The sequence below is a fragment of the Temnothorax nylanderi genome, unplaced genomic scaffold (assembly GCF_030848795.1).
Source record: "Temnothorax nylanderi isolate EJ_2023f unplaced genomic scaffold, tnyl_v1.0 TNYL_tig0093_pilon, whole genome shotgun sequence".
Lineage (NCBI taxonomy): Eukaryota > Metazoa > Arthropoda > Insecta > Hymenoptera > Formicidae > Temnothorax > Temnothorax nylanderi.
The window spans coordinates 72038-94213 of record NW_027249155.1 but is presented as its reverse complement, the minus strand read 5'-3'; the positions used below and the strand labels follow the sequence as shown (position 1 = coordinate 94213).

Sequence of the window (22176 nt, the reverse complement as noted above, 5' to 3'; positions counted from 1 at the left end):
CAAATTTATCAACTACTGATAAAGGTACAGATATAATTAATATAGCAATATATTATGATTTATTAATCACGTAAATATATTGAAGAATACTACATGTAATTTATAAAATTCAAAAAGAGTCATAACATAACTAATATACATCAAAACATATACATTGAAACACAAGAGCCAATAACCAGTGTCAATGTATATTCCATTGACATTTGTCACATTCGATAATGACTTCATTATATTGTACTTTACTGTATGATAACATGCGATTATACTTTTCAGCGTCACAGTTTGAAAATATAATTTTCTTTTTAGGATTAATAAAAAAGTTATATACCTATACTATAAGCTATACTGACAAGAAAATTGGATTTGTATAATCGCGCTTATATATAATATATAACAGTATATTGTTCATTAATATTAATTCTTTGATAGATAGATAAGCTCTCCAATATACAGTTGTTTCGCACATCAACTTTATATCTTAACACAGATCTGAGGCATTAGAATTCTTGCTCTACTTGCAATTAACATCAATGTTATCAAATCGCTCATTGATTGGTCCGTTTATAATTGCAGACTTATCAGTCGTAGTTAATGAAACGATAACTTTTATGGATGCGATACTCGTAGTGGCGTTATATATACAAGGTCGAGATATACATATATGTGTACAATCCCAATGCGATCAGTTACATGCAGAACTAATTTTTTATTTTGTTTCTAGCAATTATAGAATGCAATAGAGAAATTTATATTTAAAAATATACAAGATCTTATATAATAAAGATGAAAGTCTTATATGATATAAGAATATAAGAAAAATATAAGTATATAAAGACAGAAATATAATTCATCTGTTCTATAATCCATACAAAAATAATTAATCTATAAAATTAATTATGTATTATGAATTAATTAATTTTAAGATTCAACAATCATTTCGGAAATCAAACGTGGAGTATATTTTGCAAAAAAAAACGAATTTGATTGTAATTAACGGAAATTGCATCGACCAACAATCATTAACAAACGACGATAAATCGGTATCAACAGAAATGAGATGCAGATAGTGAGACGTGATTGAATTTTCTCGGTACACACGTTCAGAATTCAGTAGTCGAATACCTCGAATCGTCCGTAACTTCGAACTCGAACTTTACATCATTCAGAAGCTTTCAGACCTGTTCTAAGTTTCTTAATCTTATATTATTAAAAAAAAAAATGTTAGCAACTCGTATTTATCTCCTCTTTTTTAATAATTTCGTAAATATGATTTGAGAGTGATGAAAGTGTTTAAGTGCCGTTTTATTACCGAACTTTATGTAAAATCAACACGCGCACGGAAGCTTACGTTGCAAAAAATTACAGATTAACATGTAACTCAAAAAAAAGTGATACATCGCGTAGAAACATGCGAAAATGATATATTACATAATCTAAAACTCTGCAATATTCGAAATATACAGTTTATACGCCCCACGCGTTACACCACCTCCGCGATCAAGAATATAATTTCGTCCCGTTTTGGTGTGATTCTGGCAAATTGTGCATTGTAAGCCGTCTCTCGTCGCCGCACGCCGAAGAAACGCGCGTGCTCCGCTATCGACCAGGAACCCTGGTCCTCCTCCACGTCTCGTCACTTCTCGCCCAGTCTCGGCCGGTCGCGGCGTCCGCACGCACTCTCGGTTAAATCACAGCTCGCCGGGGCGCGGCAACGCCTGCCGAAGCATCCCCGAGGATCGGCCGTCCAACGTGTGCGTTTTTCACCCCGCGCGTCCGCCGATGACAGACCGGAAATCGGCGCGAAGATGAGGAGGGAGAAGCCGTCGGATCGGTAGCCCAAACGTCGATCTGTACATTCTCCCCCTCCTCCCCAGAAGAAGACGAGGATTCTGCTGATGTTTTTATCTTTATTTGCGTATCTCCGAGAGTGCGGATTCTGTACAATAAGTGTGGCCGAGGAAGATATTGTCGACGATATTACTTGGAGAAACAAGATATTAGGAGAGTGTAACGACGGTGCCTCGTCGCTGCAATTTGAAATTGCACTATAAGAAGTTTTTAGAGATTTTATCCGGGTGTTGTTATACTGAGAAAAAAAAAGTATTCCTGAATATGCATCACGTTCGATCACTCCGCGTGCTGTATCCGCGAAATCATAGTGGATATCTAAAAACAGCTGTTTGAGAGTTTCATCTCTTCAAGTTCACATGCGCAAGGACGCAAGATTCGACCGAATGTACGTATATCTTACTTCAGGTCCCGCCTGTTGACAATCTCCGATGTTACTTATATATGATACTCTAAGATTAACAAACGCAATTGTTCTAAAATTCTCGTTGTCTACAAGTTTATTTAATTTTCAAATCGGAATAAAAAAAAAATAAAAAAAGATATTTACATAATAGGTAACTAAGTGATTTATTTATATATAAATAACTAGGTGAAACATCTAAAAACATCTTTACGAAGATATTCTTCTATATTTGTACTAAAATCTAAGATTGGATTAATTATTATAACTAAAGGAAATAAGGAATCAAGTATTTATCTTACAATTTTTAATTTAGATAAAACATTTAAAAACAGTAAACGAAATTTTATTTCTTATTATTTACAAATAATCTTATCAATACAGGAGTTATTTTAATGTAACTGTTTTTACTAATTAAATAAGTCACTTTTATAGAAGACTTTTTTGCTTTAACTTTTTGTTTTTAATAAATAGATAAATATTACATAATTAATTTAAAATTAAAATCAAATAAAAACTGAATTAGAAATTTAAAAATAAGAAATTAATTAATTAGATTAAAATCTTCTGTTCAAGTATATTTGAAATCAAATTAAAAATATTAGATTTTATTATATTTATTCATATTTTGTGATTTTTATTAAAAAGAAAGATCGATTCTGAATTAATTCAAAAATTCGTAAATTTTTAATTAATTATTTTATAAAGTATTTATATCCAGAAATATTAATAACTTTATCATTTATCGCCGAAGAAGAAACATTTCTCTGAGTATCAACGTAACTAAACTGTCGATAATTTTTCAGGAATACAATCGATGGATGCACCTTCTCTGGAGATGTATACGTCAAGCATAACACACAACCAAATAGATCTAGGAAGAAAAAAATGAGCAAAACGCTTAGTGAGACGGAGAAGAGACAGAAGAGATAGTGCTGAGGCTCCACTCTCTCTCTCTTTAAATTATATGGTATAGATGCGCCGCAATTGTTATTGTTGGGAAGAATTACGGTGGCACAAGTAGTTACGGATTCCAGCCGCGCCCGATGGAACTCGAACAGGCCTGATTATTTGCGATCAGACCTTTTTTTATTATATACATATCGGCGAAAAAGATACGATGCATCGACATCTCTAGAAAAGATGGTTCACAGGCTAGCGATCAACAGGTAGATACGAGGACCTAAAACCGAAGAAGTTCGATCGAACAGCATGTCGAGCGAACGCAAATTAATTCGGACAATAAACACGAGCCGACCGCGGCGGCATCTCGGAAGTGCCAGCTTCGCTGCCGCCTGTGCAAAAGTTATCGCTTAACGTATACGTGCCGAATCGAGAAATAGAAACAAATCGTGACGATTAAACCGAAACGCCCCTTAAATGCAGTGTAGCGATATATTGTTATATATACCGGCAGAATGGCGCTCCGCAGTTAACGTTCCAGAAGTCTTCCAGGTCCGCGCGTGCAATCGGGCCGCTAGATTAAACGCGAAGAGCATCAGCGAGGGGCTTAGATCGCATAGTTTCAACAATCGCGCTCATAATTTCATAATCTGCCATAATCTCTCGTAATCGTCCCTGCGATATATTCATGGACCACACGAACATATCGTCACTTCGTAGAAGAAACGTGAGTCTAATGACCGTTGAGAGAAGAGGAGAAACAACGAAAAAAGAGAGAGACACCTTTCGCCAATCCTCAGCTCATTTTAGATAGACAATCATTGAGAGAAAAGCATTCGCTTTTTCGATGCGAAAATAGACATGTTTGCGCATTTTGAGTTCTGGTGTGCGTGCTACACTACGGGCTAACTCCTTATATAAAACATTGCGCTATAACGTTCGATGTATTTGTCGCGCTTTTTAATGCGAATTACAGTGTTCATGAGCTTTCGCAATGAGTAATCGTGTCTACGTGGAACGATATGAGAACGATATACATAAGGAAATAAAAAGAGACTCTTGATCTTTGCAAAGAGTGATGGAAAATAGAAGGACCAAGACTGCTCAATTTAATTATATCTCCTAGGCTGCCGTTCTTCGTGAGGAAAAAATTTCGACGCAGTAACGGCAAAGACATAGGCATAACGATATAATTAATAATATAATTTCTTTTGTATTGGAACAAACGAGAGAAATACGGAGCCCAAATTTAAATCCGCGAGTTCCAATTTAGGCCAGTTAGCGAGACAGATGTCTAGACCGAAAGTGCTATCGGTGTCCTGTTATCGCTGCCGTAGAAACAAACGCACTGGACATAATGTATATACTGATTGTGCAATTCTACCTTACACATACGAAAGTGCTTGATGCATGCAACCGCTCTGTTATGCGTGAACACCATTCTCTCGAGGAGGTAAAACAAACCTTTTGTTTCTTTCTTCTCTCCTCCTCCCCCCAAAAAAGCACATTAATTCTTCTAATATAAGTGCATGCTATGCGCAATTATTTTCTTTCATTGTGAACAGTTATTGGATCTTAGCAGTACTCTTCTTTATGTATGTCGATCTAATAAAATAATATATTATTCAAGACACTTCTTTTTAACACTGCAGGGCAACCATCAGAATATTCATTAATTTTTGTATAAAACAAAGAAATACACTAAAGACAAATTTTTAATAAATATTCGCTCTTTGCGCGTTTTAATCAAGTATAATTATATGCAGTGAATGTTGAGGTTCATAGACGTTGATTTCACTTGTTTGTTATAATAAGTACAATTCAAAGTTATAGTTTATTTGTTGTCTCAAAATTCAATTATTAACTACAAATGAGAAGCATTTATTAACGATATTTTTATTACTTGCAAATTTTTAATTGTAGTGCATGTCTATAGAAAATTATAAGTTATAATGTCTAATTTTGTGATACTTATTAGTCTTTTAATTAGTCGGGCTATTTTCAATACAACTTACGAGAGAGAGAGAGAGAGAGAGAGAGAGAGAGAGAGCTCTTCTTGATTTTGAATGTAAATTTCAATCACTCGAAAAAATATTGAAGTAAATCGTATGACAAAATCGATCTTCTTATAGAAAGCTTAGAAGCCGATTTAATTTTATCTTATCATTTATAACTTATTGTTAATACATTGATGCACATTACCATGCACATATCAGGTAGCTTTAAATGAGCTTCAACGTACTTAAAAAACGCTTTTCTTTGACAGGCACTGTTTCGCGGCGGCAAAAAAGCTGTTGACGATGAGTGTGAATCTACCACGGCATTAATCAAAACTAAAATACAAAAGGGAGGTTTGCGACTACGAAGATGGCTAATCGCGCTATTAGTTTTTCTACTAACGTCGCTTCTCATTATCAACAGCTACAATACCGGTCAATTTCGGATCATCCGATTCGGAGCAATGGCTAAACCGACTGCTCAAGATGTAATATCGCGTGAGTATTAGATCATTATCAATCACTTGTTTGATTTTTTCGTGCAAGGATAATTCAAATACAAACGAGTGTGTGTCGTGGCAAGAAATAATAATATCAACGTACAAGTATATACAAGCAACAACCACTAAGAAGTTTTTGCAACTGTTAAATAAAATAATATTTTACAATTGCAAAACCAACTGAGGTTTAAAATGCTATCAAAGCTGTACATATGTAAGTGGCATAAAATTTTCTGCGACGGTCGTAAAGACATAAAATATAGCACACAAAAAGCACATATATCAGATCATTTGCGCATAGATAGTTATGATATTATTATTGTAAATTGTTATGAAACTAGTAAACACTTTTTGTAGCGCTGACAATAATGCGTGCTTATAATTAATGCAAATAATGTTTGAACAAAAACAAGATATTCAAAAGTATATTCTTTGATCAATTTAAAGAAAAATGGATTTTTTCTTAGCAGAAATCTTGGATATATCAATGTTTTTAAAATGCAAATGATTGAAAAGAAACATAAAAACTAAAGATACTTTAAAGATACAAGTGAATAATAAAACCTCATATTTAATTCAAATTGCTCAAATTCTTTTATTTAATTTCAAATCACTGTTATTTTAACAAAATCTTAATTTAAATTTAGTTACTAAGTAATAAATCATTAAAAAATCAATCATCTAAAAATGATTTAAATTTTATATTGCTTTCTTGATAAACTGAGCAGCGAAAATCTTGTTTAGATTTAAATCATTTTCGTATATTTCCACGTCAATTTTAATTACTAATTCGTAATTTTACAGAGGAATATGTCTCGACAGCGTCGTCAAACGTATACATGCCAGCAGGCAATGGTGGCTTTCTAGTTCGCAACAAAGGATGTCGATTACCAGCGATGGATCCCTTCGATCCTGCTGTTCGACGTTTCATAACAAAAGATGTGTTCGAATGCGAATATGGAAGTTTTCCACCATTGATTGAATCGAACAATACCGCGCTATTCATTAACCCAGTTGCGTGGAACGAATTCCACAACAGTCCGGGCGGACCGTTAAGTTGCTGCTGGCGACCATTTTGGCGAACGAAAGATAATGACAACGCTATTACGTTAGTATTGTCAACAATTAAAAATTAAAATATAATCATATGTAATATATGCATAAATTATATGTATAAGTGGTGTGTTCCACAAATACCTTTTAATTAGATAATGAACGTTTGCAGGTTTGACACGAACTGCTATCCTTTCCAAGATTCCTGCACTGTAAATACCGAATTCGTAAAGGTTGAATGTTACCAAAACAACGAAGTGGTATACAAGGATTACTACGCTTTCCTACCGCGTAAGCCTGAGGTAGAGGAAAGATGCAGGCAGGCGCTGAGGGTGGGCACGATCGCCGACGATCGTCTCAGCGTTCTCGTCGTCGGGCTCGACTCGGTCTCCAGAATGAACTTCCACAGGATGATGCCGAAGACCGTGAGGTCGCTTCAATCCCTCGGTGCCGCGGAGATGTTGGGCTACACCAAGGTCGCCGATAACACATACCCGAACCTCGTCCCGGTGCTGAGCGGCCTGAATCAGGACGAGTTCCGGGACACGTGCTGGCAGACGCCCAACAAAACTTTCGACGAATGCCCGCTCCTGTGGAAGGAATTCAGCGCCGCTGGTTATCGCACGGTGTTCGGCGAGGACGCCTACAGCATGACCACGTTCAATTACCTGAAACCGGGATTCCGCGAGTCACCGACGGATTATTACTTGAGACCGTACTGCATCGCAGCCGAGAGCGACATCGGCAACACCCACAAGCTGAACGCCAATCTCTGCATCGGCACCAGGAAGACCTTCGACTGCATGCTGGATTACACTCGCAAAACGGCGATCGAGTTCTCCTCGGAGCTCTACTTCGCCTTCATCTGGCAGGCGAGTCTCACCCACGATTACTTCACGTATCCTCAGCTGGGCGACGACTCCTACCACGAGTTCATCGAGTACGCGTCGCGCGAAGGTCTGCTGAATCGCACGGCGTTGATCGTGATGAGCGACCACGGTATGCGATGGGGTGACTTCCGGCAAACGTATCAGGGAAAGATCGAGGACAGTCTGCCCTTCGTCTTCATCGTGCTGCCGAGATGGTGGCGCGAGAAGTTCCCTCTGGCCTGGGGCAATCTTCGAAGGAACAGCCACAGCCTCACGACGCCCTTCGACCTTCACGAGACGATGGTGGATCTGCTGAACCCGCACCGTCTGCGCGAGTCGTATCTCAAGAGGCGCATCAAGGTCCAGGCCGCGTCTCCTCTCGTCCCGCGTGGCATCAGTTGGTTCCTGCCGGTCCCGGACATTCGCACCTGCGACATGGCGCACATCGCGGATCACTGGTGCATGTGTCACACCAGCAACACGGTCTCGTGGAACGACACCGGCCTGCAGGACAGCGTGTCGTTCCTCGTCAAAGAGCTGAACGACATGTTGAATAGGTATCCCATGTGCGCGACTTTGAACTTGAAGATGATCAAGGACGCGAAGGTCTGGCTGGACAAGACGGACGGCGCGATGCTGACGGATTACACGGTGGTCATACAGACCACGCCGGGTGACGCGATCTTCGAGGGTACGGTACGCTACAAAGCGGACGACAATAGCCGCAAGCTGGCCGGGTCGGTCAGCAGGCTGAACGCCTACGGCACCCAGAGTGCCTGCGTTGACGAGTTCAACATGCGTCTGTATTGTTACTGTCTTTAGGCCAGAGATGTGCGAATCAAGGATTTTTTTCACGTCGAATCGAATCGTTGAAATATAATTTTTAATTAACAATATAAAATATAAGTATTATTGAATTTTAACACGTAGATAATAAGAGAATATTTTGATGTGGAAAAAGAATTTTAATTATATAATATAAATTCTTTTTAAAGAGAGTATATTTAAATATTTAATGTAAAACTAAAATAAAATATACTTTATTTAATGTCAGTAACTGAAACAATTAGGCGAAAAATCATAGATAAATTATTAAAATATTCTAATGTAATATCCAATAACATTATCCAATTACATGCATAGAAATTAAAATAAAATAATATAGTTTATTTTATTATCAATACTCATAGCTTACTATTTTTTTTACGAATATTCAAACTTTTGATTACAATTTGATAGGGTCATGTCACAGGGCATGTCAAAAATTAGAAATGAACTTTTTAACTGCTATTTACAATTAGCTGCTCAGTGAGCGGTTATAATATTGAATGCATTCACTGAATGCCTATTAACATGATCGTACTTTTGTCTATTAACGGGAAATATGATTTTTATAATGATTCGTATTTAATTCATCTAGATTCGAAATTTTCGAATAATTCGGATTCGAATCATAGATATCTCCGATTCGATTCGATTTGATTCATATTCGAATAGTTCGCACATCTCTACTTTAGACACGACATATCCGATGGACTGCTCGAGTGATTAACTTTTTGTATCTGATAATTTAAGTCGAAGCCTGGAGCAACTTATCCAGACAACGTGCATGTTTAAAAGACGTCCTCGAGATGCTCCGAGACTCTTTCAGACAGGCGTTTTGTCCGGGACGAGATTCCCCGGAGCTGGGATTCGGTTCGATTAGATTCGATTAGTCGGGTTCGGAAGAACCGTCACAATGTTGAACTGTTTTGACAAATGATCTATATTTCGATTTCGTAGAATGTTGCCACTTCCATCTTATTTCCGAATGGAAACGGGCAATGTTTTTATATACAAACGGTCAAATAAAACGGCTTGATGGGTGGCATCGAGCATGATCGCGCAAGTCTATATTCTCGAGAATATCGTGTTTATGGAGCCTTTATCGTATATGAACATAATTGCATAACTTAATATTTATTTATACATATATTCTTCCATATATAGCTCTTTGAATAATTTAACCAGGCAATAATAGAGATATTTACGAGCATTAAGGGGCAGTCTATCTTGCGCGCTTGAGATTTTTGAGATTATTTTTTTTTTTTAAGAAACAACTATAAATCGCGCTATCGCGCGCGATTCTGAACTTTTACATTTATTGGTGTTTTAGAAATATGTCTGAATTTTTATAGGTCATAAAAATAATTTTTGTTGTTGTTATACAATGTTGTCACATTACAAAAAAAATATCCTGTCTTCCTGGCGAAAGCGATAACAGTTATTAACGTAAATCATTTGGAATAAAAAATTCAAACATTTTAGTTTTTTTTATTAGTTTGTCTATGGAATAAACTAGAATCGTTGAAATCATATTTTGAAAATAGCGGCAATTGAAATTAAGTTAAAGAAAAAATTTAAAAATACAATACATCCACAAAAGTTGCGACTTCAATAACGTGTTTGATACCAAAAATAGACATTTTAGATCGATTTATGTACAATGTTAATATTGTATTGCGAATATTAGAATAATACGACGATAGTGCGAAATATCTCTCATGCAGAAAAAAAAGGAAGAAAAGGAAAAAAAGAAATGTTTATTTGAGGTCTCAAATGTTTGGCAAAATAAATAATTAATTTCTTAAATAAAGAAATTGTAAAATTTAATATATATACGATATCTATAAACGCTTCTTTTTTTTTAATAGATACATATTTGGCAATTTTCAATAAAAATTTCGCATTTTCTTCAACAGAAACTAGATAAACGAACGATTCTATAAGTGACAAAGACATTATCATTACACTTCATTACATTTCATTCCATTATCGAAGAAAACAATTTGTAACAATGTGCCTAATTTTTTTTTCTTTGCAAAAAGTTTATATTTTTATCACTTTGCTTTATATAAATAGAACTCGCAGAGTACTTCGTGATAGTAAAACTTATGAGAAACAAAATTGTAAAATTCTATCCGCGCGCTGTAATTTCACTAACTTTTCGAAGATTGACTTGACTGAAAACTTTATATATATTTTGAGAACTTTAAACTTTAAAATTACATAGAAAAAAACGACTTTTTTATTTTCCAAGGTAGACTACCTCCGTGATATAGAGCTGTCTAAGGGCTCGCTTTGCGTCTCTTTCTTATTGCGCGTGTTTCTCTCTTCTTCGTTCACTTGCTTGTTTGCTCGCGTGACATCACGTCGAGCAAAACTGCTTTGCACTCGATAAGAAAATATATTTCATCCACTATTATTTGTATAAAAATCACTTATACTTATCATGCGGACTGTCTCGTCAGTTCTTAAGGCTAAACCAATAAACTTTTAATATCTGTAAACTTGATATGTAATGACATATTACGGCGATCAATTGAGTGACCAATCCGCCGACTCTCTATACAAATAAAAAAGATATTTTACTATTTTTCATGGGTGTATTTCATCAAACCATTCTTTCACAATCGCGACTGAATAAATAATAAAATTAATTATTAAGTTATCATGTACTCGTTTCATCATTGCAATTATATCTAACGTGTTTCTGCAAACTTTATACCGGAAAATGGGCAAAATAGCCTATTTTCTCTGACAATATGTTTCATAAAACATTAGAACATATTCTATAGCTTATGTATTTATTTCTGATTATTCTTTCGAATTTTTGACAGGGAAAGAATAACATGCTTTTTTTGTAATGATAGATTATAGTTACGCTATAATAAATTACACATATAAGATATTGCCACTTAAAATACATAGATATATTTGAATTAAAAAATTGGCTACAAATGTATGTTTATTAATCTTATTATGGTACTATATTCATTATATATTTATTGATGTTCAAAACTTCTTTGCAACCGCAAAGAAATCTCAAGATGTGCCAATGTGAGATACTTGCCAACTTTACATTATTAATAATAATGTAAACGTGGCCGATCATTAATAATTTGTTAATTTATACGTGGTCTTTTTTTATCTCGTGATATTAAATGCAAAATCTATCCACACACATCAATCTCTCCCATATTATGCATGTGATTGAGCCAAACGCAATATAACTTAAGTTATTAAATAAATTGCTTAATTACTGTTGATGTTCAAAAAGTAATTGGCAACGAGAACCAGATATTAATTTAAATAATTGGCAACTAGGTTTAACCAGTCTTTTGCATCTAAATAAAACATATTTGATGAATTGATGAGTTTGTATAGAAAATTACATGTGTACTTAATTTATGTATCCAGTATGATCAACTGGATACCAACCCCCCTTCGTATTCTTTAGTAAGGATGGAAGAATATCGCTCTTAATACAAACATACAATGTCATGACATACATTTCAACCAAAACACACTTTGCACTCACTTTGTACATATACTGCATTTAAATATTTAATTGCCATTTATACCATTGTATATTCGATTCACAGAACTTTGCTGCAGTAATTTTTTTATATCTAAAATAAATAAGATCATTTTTTTTTAATAATATGCAATAATATGGTATAAAATTTTGCACATTGATATAGAATATTTTGGCTTACCTTCTTTTTGTTCGTCTGTAAAGTCGTTATCGGGGAATGCAATATCAAAAGTAACGTATAAAGCGCCATGGAGATTGTTATTATCGTAATTAGGCATTCCCTCGCCCTTTTTCCGAATACGTGCACCATGTTTAGTAATTTTGTCCCTCTGGATATTCACAATGTGACCATCTAAATGTTTTATATCTACTGAGAAACCTAATAGGGCATCTTGCAAAGATATCGTAACATTTGTATATAAATCGTCGCCTTTTCTTTCGAAAATAGGATGAGGTATAGTTTGTATCCTACAACAAACAATAATATTGTAAATATATAACCGCATTAAGCTTATATAGGATGGGCTGAAACCGAGAAAGGAAGATAATTTTACATCTCAAAATAAATCAAAATACTACAATAAATTCTTTTTTTCGAGTTTAAAAAAAATGATTTCGAAAATCAATTAAATACGTGTATACTCGATCAAAGTTCAGCTATGTTCAGTATAAATTGATGGTTAAAATTACTAGTACACACGATAATAGAGTTAATCTTGGTAATAAATAAACAATGACATTGTCATATACAGGAGAAAACATAATAATAGTCTCTAGTAAAATTTATCAATCCGAATTTCTTGGACATAAAGTTCTATATGATAAAAATTTATTTCATTCCAATTTATTTTGAAGCTTCAAATTATCTTCGCCTTAAATAATTCTATATCTTTTTTGTATAAATATAGAAAAATAACTACTCACTTTATTATCAAATCTCCTGGTTCTCCATCAATGTGTGGTTCGCCTTCTGCAGTAAATTTAGTTTCTTGATTATCTACCATTCCTGGCTCGACTTCTACCTCCAATATACGTTCCTCACTGACCAACTTCACATTTGGACACTCCGAACATACGGATTGTTGCATCATTTGGAATCTACCATTTCCTAAATTGCGAGTAACTAACTCCTGCCTACAATTACACTTCCTTGTCCCTTTCGCCGTCTTTACAACTGGCTTATTTCTCGTAATCTATATAGTAGCAAAATTAAGTTTAAAGGAAGAAGTTACATTATGTTATTTTGCTGCAAGAGAAAATTTTACCTCGATAAAATTTCCGCTATATAATTCTTCTAAAGTAACATATAGGTCCATCACAACGTTTGAACCTCTAGGAGTTTGCTGTTGTTGATGAGATTCTCCACCGAAATGGAAATTAATGTCGCCAAAAAAACTAGCGAAAGGATCCATATTATTGTTCATCATGCCGTCTTTCTTCAAGCATTCCTCCCCACACTTGTCGTACATTTCTCTCTTCTCAGGGTCTGACAGAACTTCGTACGCTGCACCCAGGTCTTGAAACTTTTGAGAGGAATCTGGGTCATCTTTATTCTTATCGGGATGCAGTTCCTTTGCTAATCGTCTGTAAGCCTTCTTAATTGCGTGTGTACTAGCACTACGTGATAAACCTAATATGCTATAAAAATCTCTTCTGCAAAAAGAAAGAAGATAATAATTAGAACAAACTTCATTACTTTCGCATAATAGACATTAATCATTATTTAATTAAGAAATCCTGTCAAGCTAAAGACACATATACTAAACAAACTGTAACAATTTCCAAAGTTGATAAAATTAAAAGGATGAGAGAATTTCTCGTATATTTGCATCTTTATGTTCAATTTCGGGAATTGTTGTACAAATCTCTGTGACTTAATATACAAATTTAACTGACAAGTGGACGGATGAGGGGACAGGTTAATGAGACTCGCCGTCTAGTAAACCATTCGGAAAAGGCTGTCGTGCATAATGCGCCACGAAAGGAAATACTGTCCTCACTTACCCAGCTATCGATAATACAATGCATATTGTTAAATTTACTAATAACACCCAATTTAATTTTAACCCTGCCATCCTAGCAGACGTTACACGATCATCTGAGTACGCCTGCAAAGCTTAAATCGTGGTAGCCGCTCATTGGTCCAGCGAGAGAGACCAATCTGACTACAAGTTACAAGTGTATTTTACGGCGCTATCACAACGAACGGCATTCGACAGCGACGTGGCTTTAAAGGTCTGTTCAGACATGCGTAATCGCGCAATGTGGGTGCACCAGGTCGTTAACCAATCGCGTGTCTAATGTAAAGACCGCCACATTGCTGCGTTCCTGCGTTCTTTGTACTAAACGCGCGATTGGTCGACACATTTCGATCTGTAACCTATAATTCGATGTGTAAACCGTGTCTTCGGTTTGCCTTTTTAGGTTAAGTTATTTTATATCTGTAAATTTTGGAAAAACAGTTGTAAGATTGATGCGCTAACAATGACATCGCTTCTAAAGACGATTAACGGACTTCAACTTTTTCACAAATGCCTAAAACAAAGGTATGCCGTCGATTTCTTGTCGTTTCGTAGCGTCTTTCTAGGACACAGAATTGCTCCGCCTCACACGTGCGGAACTATTATTTAGACATCTATCTGATGTTTTATTGAAATTTGTATGAACTCTTTTAAAGCACTCTGTACGACACAAATTCTTATTATTAAATAAATAAACAAAAATACCATTTTAAAGATGCAATCTTTCATTAATTGCCTTGATTTATTTCAAGCTTGCAAATATTATAACGCAAAATTGATTAAGACGAGTAAATTGAGTATACTAGATATATAAAGAAAAGAGTTTACTCAAGAGTATACTCACTAAATTGTGTACTAATATACTTATACGTACTTCTATAGAACATACTAATATAACAAATAAATGTAGACTTATACATAAATCTTCATAACAATTCGTATTTTTACTTGCAGTATCGACATGATATCTGTCCCAAAACGGGACACAAAAAAATATATACCTAAACCTAGATACCGTCATCCAGAGTGGCTTCCAAAACAAGAACGTGTTGTACGTAATCAGTATACAAATAATTTATTCTTATTTTAACGTTATACTTAAGTACAGAGAATATGCATATATATGGTACAAAATTTATATATAAAAATACTTTTTGTAGTTGTACAATGAGCGGGTAACAGAAGATAATAAGCAGTTTCTTGACGAAGTGGTTCAAGATAAATATGGCTCGTCCACTATCGGATTTGGAATGAAACTTTCTCCTTTGAAAATAGATCCGATCGAGCCTACCGTAGAGTGGAAGAAAGGTATGCAACGTACTGGTTTAATTGCCAAGAAAATAGGGGTCTATCCGTTATGGTTGAAAAATGGAAAGAAGGTGACGTCGACGTTGCTTCAGGTAAATGGAACAGCTTTGATTTTTAATACACAAACAACACCACTATTATTTTGATTTGAATATTACCATTTATTCTGCAACTATAATTCTATGCTTTAATCCAGGTTGTCGATAACGAAGTGGTAAAATACATACCACCGGAAAAATATTTTCCAATAAAAAGCCGTGTACCTACAAGACAAGTCAAAAAGAAACGCGGATGTCTCGTAGTAGGGGCAGAAAATATAGATCCGCAAATGGTACGTAATTGAAAAGTTACATCTAATAAATTTTCTTATTCTGGTATGTAAAACTGACAGTATCTTTTTGCATGTAGATTACTAAAGAATATTACGGTATTTTTAACGATGCTGGAGTTATGCCAAAACGTGTTCTAAGGAGATTTATAATATCACCGGAAGCAGCATTACAACCAGGAACTCCTTTATTCGCAACACATTTTAAACCAGGGGAAGTCGTCGATATCCGTGCGAAAACGTAAATAATTTTGTATCTTGTTATATTGTACTACATGTGTTGCTTTACAAAAAAAAAAAAACAGAATCATATAAATTTAATATTAATCATTACTTGCGAAAAATTGAAACATGTGAATTCCATTAGGATTGATCGTGGATTCCAAGGTGTCATGAAACGATGGGGCTTTCATGGGATGCCTGCCAGTCACGGCGTGACCAAAACTCACAGACGACCCGGAAACATCGGGTCAGGTGGAGGGAAAGCCCGAGTCATGCCTGGCACTAAAATGCCTGGACACATGGGTAACAGGTGGCGTATGATTAGAGGTGTTCGAGTAAGTAAATTTATACCTCTAATAAAAGAGATATATATATATATATTTAAAAAACAAGAAAAATCTTACATCTATCCTGAAATTTAATATTTATAAATTTTACCATTCGTTTTTTTATAAGTTCATTTACTAAATCTTTTTTTTTAATAATGTGATTGATGGTTTGTTTCTAGATTTTACGAATAAACACGAAGTATAACGTGATTTGGGTTCAGGGACATAATATACCTGGCGAAATCAATACTTATTGTTACATGTTTGATACAGTACTTCCTCTGAGGAAACCTAAAACGGCGCCAAATTTCCCTACGTATCTACCAAGTATCACCGAAGAATCGCTTCCAGAGGAGCTGTATGCAGATGACATACACTCGTTTGTAGATCCCACGATAGAATTTAAAGAAGAATCTTAATTATATATCTGTATAGTGTTAAATAAAAAAATGTATAATTGCAGATCAGGATTATTTACAGAGTTTACATGCTTTTTTCAGATGATAGTTTATAAATAGAAGTTACATAGTAACTAAGAATTTTTTAGCCCAGGCACATTTAACTTCTAATTCCATTCTAATATAAATCGAAATAAAATTATCGAATGATAGGTGAAGTTGTGCCGAATTTTCGTTGAAATTTTATTGGTTGTCTGCTCCTTACAGAAATATCCACACTTATCAATTATGCTAGCAAAGAGTAGTCAATTGATTCATTTATTTAGTAGTCAATATCGTTATAAATTTAACATGCCTAAAATATACACGAATTATTTTATAAAAGTAATATCGCTAACCAAGACTCGTCCTGAGTTAGAGTGGAGAGCAGCATGATCAAGCACGATAGAAAGATCCTTTTTTTTCCATTAACTTAACACCTTACTGTGAAGTTATTCGACTTCTAGAATAATTTACTCACATGCGTTATGTAACTAGTTGCGCTTAGCTAAAGACTGCTAATACGCGTCTATCGTATATTATAAAAGAAAAAAGGTAACATACATGATAAGAAAAGGGAAAGAAAAAATCAAAGTCCACAGATGCTTAATTTGGTGGTTACCAACTCCTTCATTCCATAACCAGCTTTCGTCTTTTGCTTCATTCTGTCTTTCCGAATACGGAAAAGTCGATAAATCACACTGTATGTTTGTAAGAACAAACGCAATAATTCTTGATTCAGTAGCAGTAAATTCATATTGCTATGCTTTCATTGGAGTAGGAAGGAGATGTAGAAATAGGAAAGAGAAAGCAAAATGACTCCGCGTCGGAGTTTGTCGGGGGACGGCACGATCGGATAAGAAGTGGAGACCCTCTCAGAATTTAAAACCTTCACTCGGGATACTCGTCGTCTGATCAAACTCGAAAGCTCCGTCGTGCGATGCCAATGGTGCGTCATCCGCCTGAAAATCAATTATATAATTATATGTAAGAATAAAATTCATATTAATGTTATTTAAAGGTATAATGCTTCACCTCTTCTGAAAAGTATTGCTCGATGATGTCATATGCTAGTTTGTATATATCTACATTTTCATGGTTTTGCAATGCCTCAATTTTATCCAAACCTTTAAATAAAAAAAAATATATATATATAAACACGTATGTACATTTATTTTATTGTTTTTACACTCTTCTTACATATATAAGAAAATGTAAGAAAATAAATTCATTATATAAAATAAATAAAGCATATTTACCGGCACATTCCTCAATCATGTTTGCTAAGTGTTCAACTTGTGAGCCAGCAAGTTTAAGCATATTATGGATACCGTCCAATACCACCTGTACAACTTGAGTATCTTTACAAGACAAAAGATCACAAAATGGGCCGATAACTCCCTCTTGTATAAGCCGTGACACCTGATCTCTATTACCGCTTATCGTAAGGTTACTAATGGCCCATGCTGCTTCCTTTTGTGTTTGGAATTCGCCCTATAAAAACAAAGTGTAAGTAATAAATATCGCATATGTAACAATATACATTTTATTTACATAAAACTGCATGCTTACTTTTGCTAGATTACGAATAATGAGTGGTAAAAGTCCTGCATCTATAACTGCTTGAACTTGAGCTTGGTTACCGGCAGTAATATTTGAAAGAAACCAGACCGCTTCTTTACAAATTTTCTCTTTTGGATGAGTCAATAAATTGGGGAAATGCGAAAGAGCGTCACAATTTAAAACAGTTTGTGTTTGCTCATCCGTACCAGTGACGATATTGCCAACTGCTCTGAGGGCAGCAGTTTGCACCTTAACTTCCTTGTGCGAAAGAAGAGGTATTAGACGGGGTACAACACCGCTGTCTATAACCATTTGAATTTGCTGGTTACCACCGTCAGTTAAATAACTCAAGGCCCATACAGTGTCAACAAGAATCTATTAAAAAAATTTTTAGAATTATTATAATTTTTATAATCAACTAAAAATAATTATATATTAAAATAAAATTTAGTTCTATTATATTTAAAAGTAAATGCAATGGAAAAAGTTCTATGAAATTAATAACTTTTGCAGATTCTTTGAATTTAAAGATAAAAAAACATTAACTAAATTACTTCGCTACAATTAAATCAAATGCAATAGATAACATTATATTAGCTCTTTTAGAATCTCTCTTCCAATATTAAATATTTTTATTTTTCTACATTTAAATACTTACATTAACATCATTATGATGAATAAGCATATTTAGAGCAGGTAAAATCTCCTTTATCGTTTGAACTGGCGGTGGTGGATCTTTATTCCTACATAAGTTAACGATAACCCATGTTACATTACGTAGAAATGTAATAGGTATATCTGGTTTAATAAATGTTAGCAGTGGCTTTACAACACCAAGATTAATAACGTAGTCTCTAGGTACTGGACCATCCCCAATAATGTTACCTATAATAAACAAAAATGTATGCACATTTTTATATAATCTTTTAAAATATAAAAAATGTATTTGATAATATGTTCCAAAAATATCTTATGCATATCCTATAATTTAAGCAATACGTTTTTTATAATTAGATGTTTTACCTAAGGCCCATACTGCTTGTTCACATACATTCTGCTGACTCGAGAGTAACAAATGCAAGAACAGTGGCACAGCACCAGCGGCAACTACAGCTTGCGTTTGCGCCGATGTTCCACTTGCAATATTTGTTAAAGCCCAGGCTGCTTCAAATTGCAATGACGGACTAAAACATTACATTAGTAAAATAGTCATATAAACGTCCCACAGTCACATAGATAAATAGAGCTTGATATGTAATTTATAAAAAAATATTTCCAAAATTATGACAAATTCCAAACTATAACAAATAATGAAGATATAAAATCAAATTAAGGAAAATGCCGTTAAACAGTCAAGACTAGATTTTGGTTCCCTAATAATATTATTTGCGTGAATTTTACGTGCAATTCTTCGTCTTGGTATAAATTTAATAAAGATATGATAAAAATATTCAAAAACAAACTTGCATATGTATAATACACTTTCAGAAAAAAATTTTCTTACTTGTTATGTTGTTCAAGACAGCGAACCAAGATTGGTAAAATACCGCTCTCTATCAATGGATCAATGGGTGGATTACGATCGGATGATAATAATTTCCTTGCTGATTGTACAGCTTGCAATTGTATTGTTGGATCTGCGCTACCTGCCTTTGCTACCAACTCTCCCAAATTGATTTTTGCAAGCTGTTTATCAATGTCATCCTCATCTATTTAGAAAAACGATATACATTAATACTGCAATGTTCCAACATTTATGTTCACATTAAAGTTGCATAAAAATGAAAATTTTCAATTTTAGATGTGTTACCTGATGGATCTGTGATAGGTACATTTCTCCTTTTTTGTAAAGTTTCTTCTCGCTTATTTTTACGTAATTCTACCGTCACTTCGTTACGTCTTCTTCTCATTTCCTATAAACATTAATTTTAAGATATACAATCGTAACGTATCAACTTTCGGGAAGTAACTAAAATTTAATTCACACTCTCTTTTAATATTATTTCCAAGATATTGGAGCATCACACGACAATGGAGTTATATGCCATTATACTCCTACAGAGTTATATCCCTCATAATAACCAATCTTTCTTTATCAATTTATTTAAAAATTTTTTACAACTTAGAAGTACATAAGGATGTTCTCAACCTTTTTTTTTTCAAATTAAACATTTTATTCTTAAATCGTAATCATATCATCCACAATAATATATATTTAAGTATAAAACTGTTATAAAATTTCATTAATTAAGGCAAATAAAAAAGCCAAGTTTACTTTAATTAGAATCGATATGATAAATAATTCATTAATTGTGTGCTTTGCGTACTTGGAACATATGATAAAAATATTTGCAGTCAAAATGTTCTTACACGTGATTCAATATAAATATATACAGAAACTTATATAGCTGCATATTGACCTTTAGATAAGCAAATGCTGAGAATATAAAGGTACATAACCCGGTAAAATCTTAATAAAAATGATATTGCAAAATTAGTACAATACATATAATCGATACATATAACGATTACACATAATCGTACAGTAATTTCAACATAATTATGAAACGGCCAGCAACCCAATAAATTATAAAAGAAGCAACAAGTAGAACAAGAGAGGAGACAAGAGGCGATAGATTAAGGGGGGAAAAAAAAAGTAAAAGGGAAGGAAAAGGAAGGAAAGTGAAGGGATAAAACAGCAATGGGAGAAGTATGGAGAACGCAAAGAAAGAACGGACGTGAGAGGGATAATAGGAGATAAGAGGAGGGGAGAAATACGGAAGGAAAAGGGACAGGGAGAAATCGGGAGGAAAGCGGAGCACAGAGCTCGCACACGTATGTACAAACTCCACGCACGAGTTCGAGGGGGGAAAAAATGGCATCGAGCAGGGCGGCGAACGTGGGAGCGCGTCTCGGCTCTCCCACGGATAATTTCGATCGCGCGAGAAACTCCATTATCACCCGGTCGGGTGGCGACGACGATACACTCACCTCCTGGTCCTTGCCTTTGTTCTTAAACACCATCATTCGGTTCTTATTTAGCATTGCCTCGGCCGCCATTTTTTCGATAACCAATTCTCGTGCTCGCGTAGGGATCAATGTGCGCCGGCACGCGGCTCCCGTCTCGTTCACGTTATCCACGTAAATGTACGTTCGCGTAGTCGCGCGAACTCCCGAAACCGTTCCTCGGTGGTGTGTGCCTCGTCTCTCGCTACGATACCTGCGATCCCGCGACCTATTCCAGCCTACATCGACAGCTGCATTCCGCGCCGAACGGGTTCTCACTCAGTGCGGTGTATGTACGTAGATAGATACATACGTCAATGTGCAGTATCATGCATAAAACGTTCGATCGCGTAACAATTGCCGTCGTTGCGTTTACGCAGCGCACCGTCCTGGATCTCCCGTGACTCGGCGCGCTACCTTCTCGGCTATTCCCTTTTTTTTTCCCACGATCGGGATCGAACTGCAACAGAGGCAACAGAGCGAGCAGGCCGAGGCCGAGCAAGGAACGGAACAGACCACGGACGGCACGGACGTTTTTCCCAGCGCGTTCCTAAAAGAGCGCGAAGAGACGTCGGCGATCGTCACGAAAACGAGGACGGCGCGTTCCGAAACCCTACGTCTATCGCGCTCCACTGCCCGAGCCGAGACCCGTTTACATGAATGTCGCGGGGACTGCAACCTAGAAAAATTGACCAATTGCATGGCTGCACAGAGCGCATTGTCGCTGTTCTTTTGCATTACTGCATAGACTCATAACTAAAAGTAAAATGAACAAAAAATGGATTTTTATTATATACTTTAATTCAATAAATCTATATTATTTAAAAAAATATATAATGTATATATAATATATAAATAATTTGTATAAGATTATAATCATTCAGTGGACATATATTTATTATAGGAGCTTTCCCCAGCAAGCGACAAAAGTGTCGTTTTGTTTTTGTTACTCATTGCCAAAAAAGAGAGATAGATCGACGTTTGTGTCGACTTGTGTCGCTTGCTGGAAAGCTCCCTATGTGTATAATATAT

At 35.2% G+C, this 22176-nt stretch overlaps 4 protein-coding genes and 1 long non-coding RNA gene across 5 annotated transcripts; 2 read left to right on the top strand and 3 right to left on the bottom strand.

Moving 5' to 3' along the window:
- The first annotated feature begins 1636 nt into the window (after positions 1-1636).
- Positions 1637-10988, top strand: LOC139775166 (uncharacterized). The gene is made up of 5 exons (XM_071710957.1): positions 1637-2236; positions 3058-4607; positions 5421-5649; positions 6456-6759; positions 6877-10988. The coding sequence occupies exons 2-5, from the start codon at positions 4512-4514 to the stop codon at positions 8393-8395; spliced, it is 2148 nt and encodes a 715-aa protein (XP_071567058.1). The 5' UTR covers positions 1637-2236; positions 3058-4511; the 3' UTR covers positions 8396-10988.
- LOC139775168 (uncharacterized) lies at positions 6761-7087 on the bottom strand. The gene is made up of 2 exons (XR_011718755.1): positions 6993-7087; positions 6761-6914 (listed from the first exon to the last, which is right to left on the bottom strand). It is a non-coding gene; the product is annotated as an uncharacterized lncRNA (long non-coding RNA).
- A 315-nt stretch (positions 10989-11303) lies between the features above and the next one.
- On the bottom strand, positions 11304-14068 carry Shv (DnaJ homolog shv). Its single transcript, XM_071710958.1, has 5 exons — positions 13935-14068; positions 13196-13583; positions 12855-13123; positions 12112-12398; positions 11304-12024 (listed from the first exon to the last, which is right to left on the bottom strand). Exons 1-5 carry the CDS (start codon positions 14003-14005, stop codon positions 11960-11962), a joined length of 1080 nt encoding a protein of 359 aa, XP_071567059.1. The 5' UTR covers positions 14006-14068; the 3' UTR covers positions 11304-11959.
- A 199-nt stretch (positions 14069-14267) lies between these two features.
- On the top strand, positions 14268-16600 carry Mrpl3 (mitochondrial ribosomal protein L3). Its single transcript, XM_071710912.1, has 7 exons — positions 14268-14476; positions 14906-15002; positions 15112-15351; positions 15456-15590; positions 15668-15828; positions 15955-16144; positions 16318-16600. The coding sequence occupies exons 1-7, from the start codon at positions 14415-14417 to the stop codon at positions 16555-16557; spliced, it is 1125 nt and encodes a 374-aa protein (XP_071567013.1). The 5' UTR covers positions 14268-14414; the 3' UTR covers positions 16558-16600.
- A 150-nt stretch (positions 16601-16750) lies between these two features.
- Positions 16751-21710, bottom strand: Kap-alpha3 (karyopherin alpha3). Its single transcript, XM_071710909.1, has 9 exons — positions 21130-21710; positions 19949-20051; positions 19643-19847; positions 19162-19322; positions 18797-19023; positions 18148-18513; positions 17835-18069; positions 17611-17702; positions 16751-17537 (listed from the first exon to the last, which is right to left on the bottom strand). The coding sequence occupies exons 1-9, from the start codon at positions 21196-21198 to the stop codon at positions 17451-17453; spliced, it is 1545 nt and encodes a 514-aa protein (XP_071567010.1). The 5' UTR covers positions 21199-21710; the 3' UTR covers positions 16751-17450.
- Between the last annotated feature and the right edge of the window lie 466 nt (positions 21711-22176).

Excerpts from the sequence above, each read along its gene's own strand:
- LOC139775166 (XM_071710957.1), top strand. The coding sequence starts at position 4,512 with ATGTATATACTGATTGTGCAATTCTACCTTACACATACGAAAGTGCTT. Across the intron at positions 4,608-5,420 it reads AACACCATTCTCTCGAGGAG|GCACTGTTTCGCGGCGGCAA; the intron begins GTAAAACAAACC and ends TTTCTTTGACAG. Across the intron at positions 5,650-6,455 it reads TGCTCAAGATGTAATATCGC|AGGAATATGTCTCGACAGCG; the intron begins GTGAGTATTAGA and ends GTAATTTTACAG.
- Kap-alpha3 (XM_071710909.1), bottom strand. The coding sequence starts at position 21,198 with ATGGCGGCCGAGGCAATGCTAAATAAGAACCGAATGATGGTGTTTAAG. Across the intron at positions 20,052-21,129 it reads ACAAAGGCAAGGACCAGGAG|GAAATGAGAAGAAGACGTAA; the intron begins GTGAGTGTATCG and ends TAATGTTTATAG. Across the intron at positions 19,024-19,161 it reads ACAAGCAGTATGGGCCTTAG|GTAACATTATTGGGGATGGT; the intron begins GTAAAACATCTA and ends TGTTTATTATAG.
- Mrpl3 (XM_071710912.1), top strand. The coding sequence starts at position 14,415 with ATGACATCGCTTCTAAAGACGATTAACGGACTTCAACTTTTTCACAAA. Across the intron at positions 15,829-15,954 it reads GTCGATATCCGTGCGAAAAC|GATTGATCGTGGATTCCAAG; the intron begins GTAAATAATTTT and ends GAATTCCATTAG. Across the intron at positions 16,145-16,317 it reads GTATGATTAGAGGTGTTCGA|ATTTTACGAATAAACACGAA; the intron begins GTAAGTAAATTT and ends GTTTGTTTCTAG.
- Shv (XM_071710958.1), bottom strand. The coding sequence starts at position 14,005 with ATGGCAGGGTTAAAATTAAATTGGGTGTTATTAGTAAATTTAACAATA. Across the intron at positions 12,399-12,854 it reads CCAGGAGATTTGATAATAAA|GATACAAACTATACCTCATC; the intron begins GTGAGTAGTTAT and ends TGTTTGTTGTAG. Across the intron at positions 12,025-12,111 it reads TACAGACGAACAAAAAGAAG|ATATAAAAAAATTACTGCAG; the intron begins GTAAGCCAAAAT and ends TATTTATTTTAG.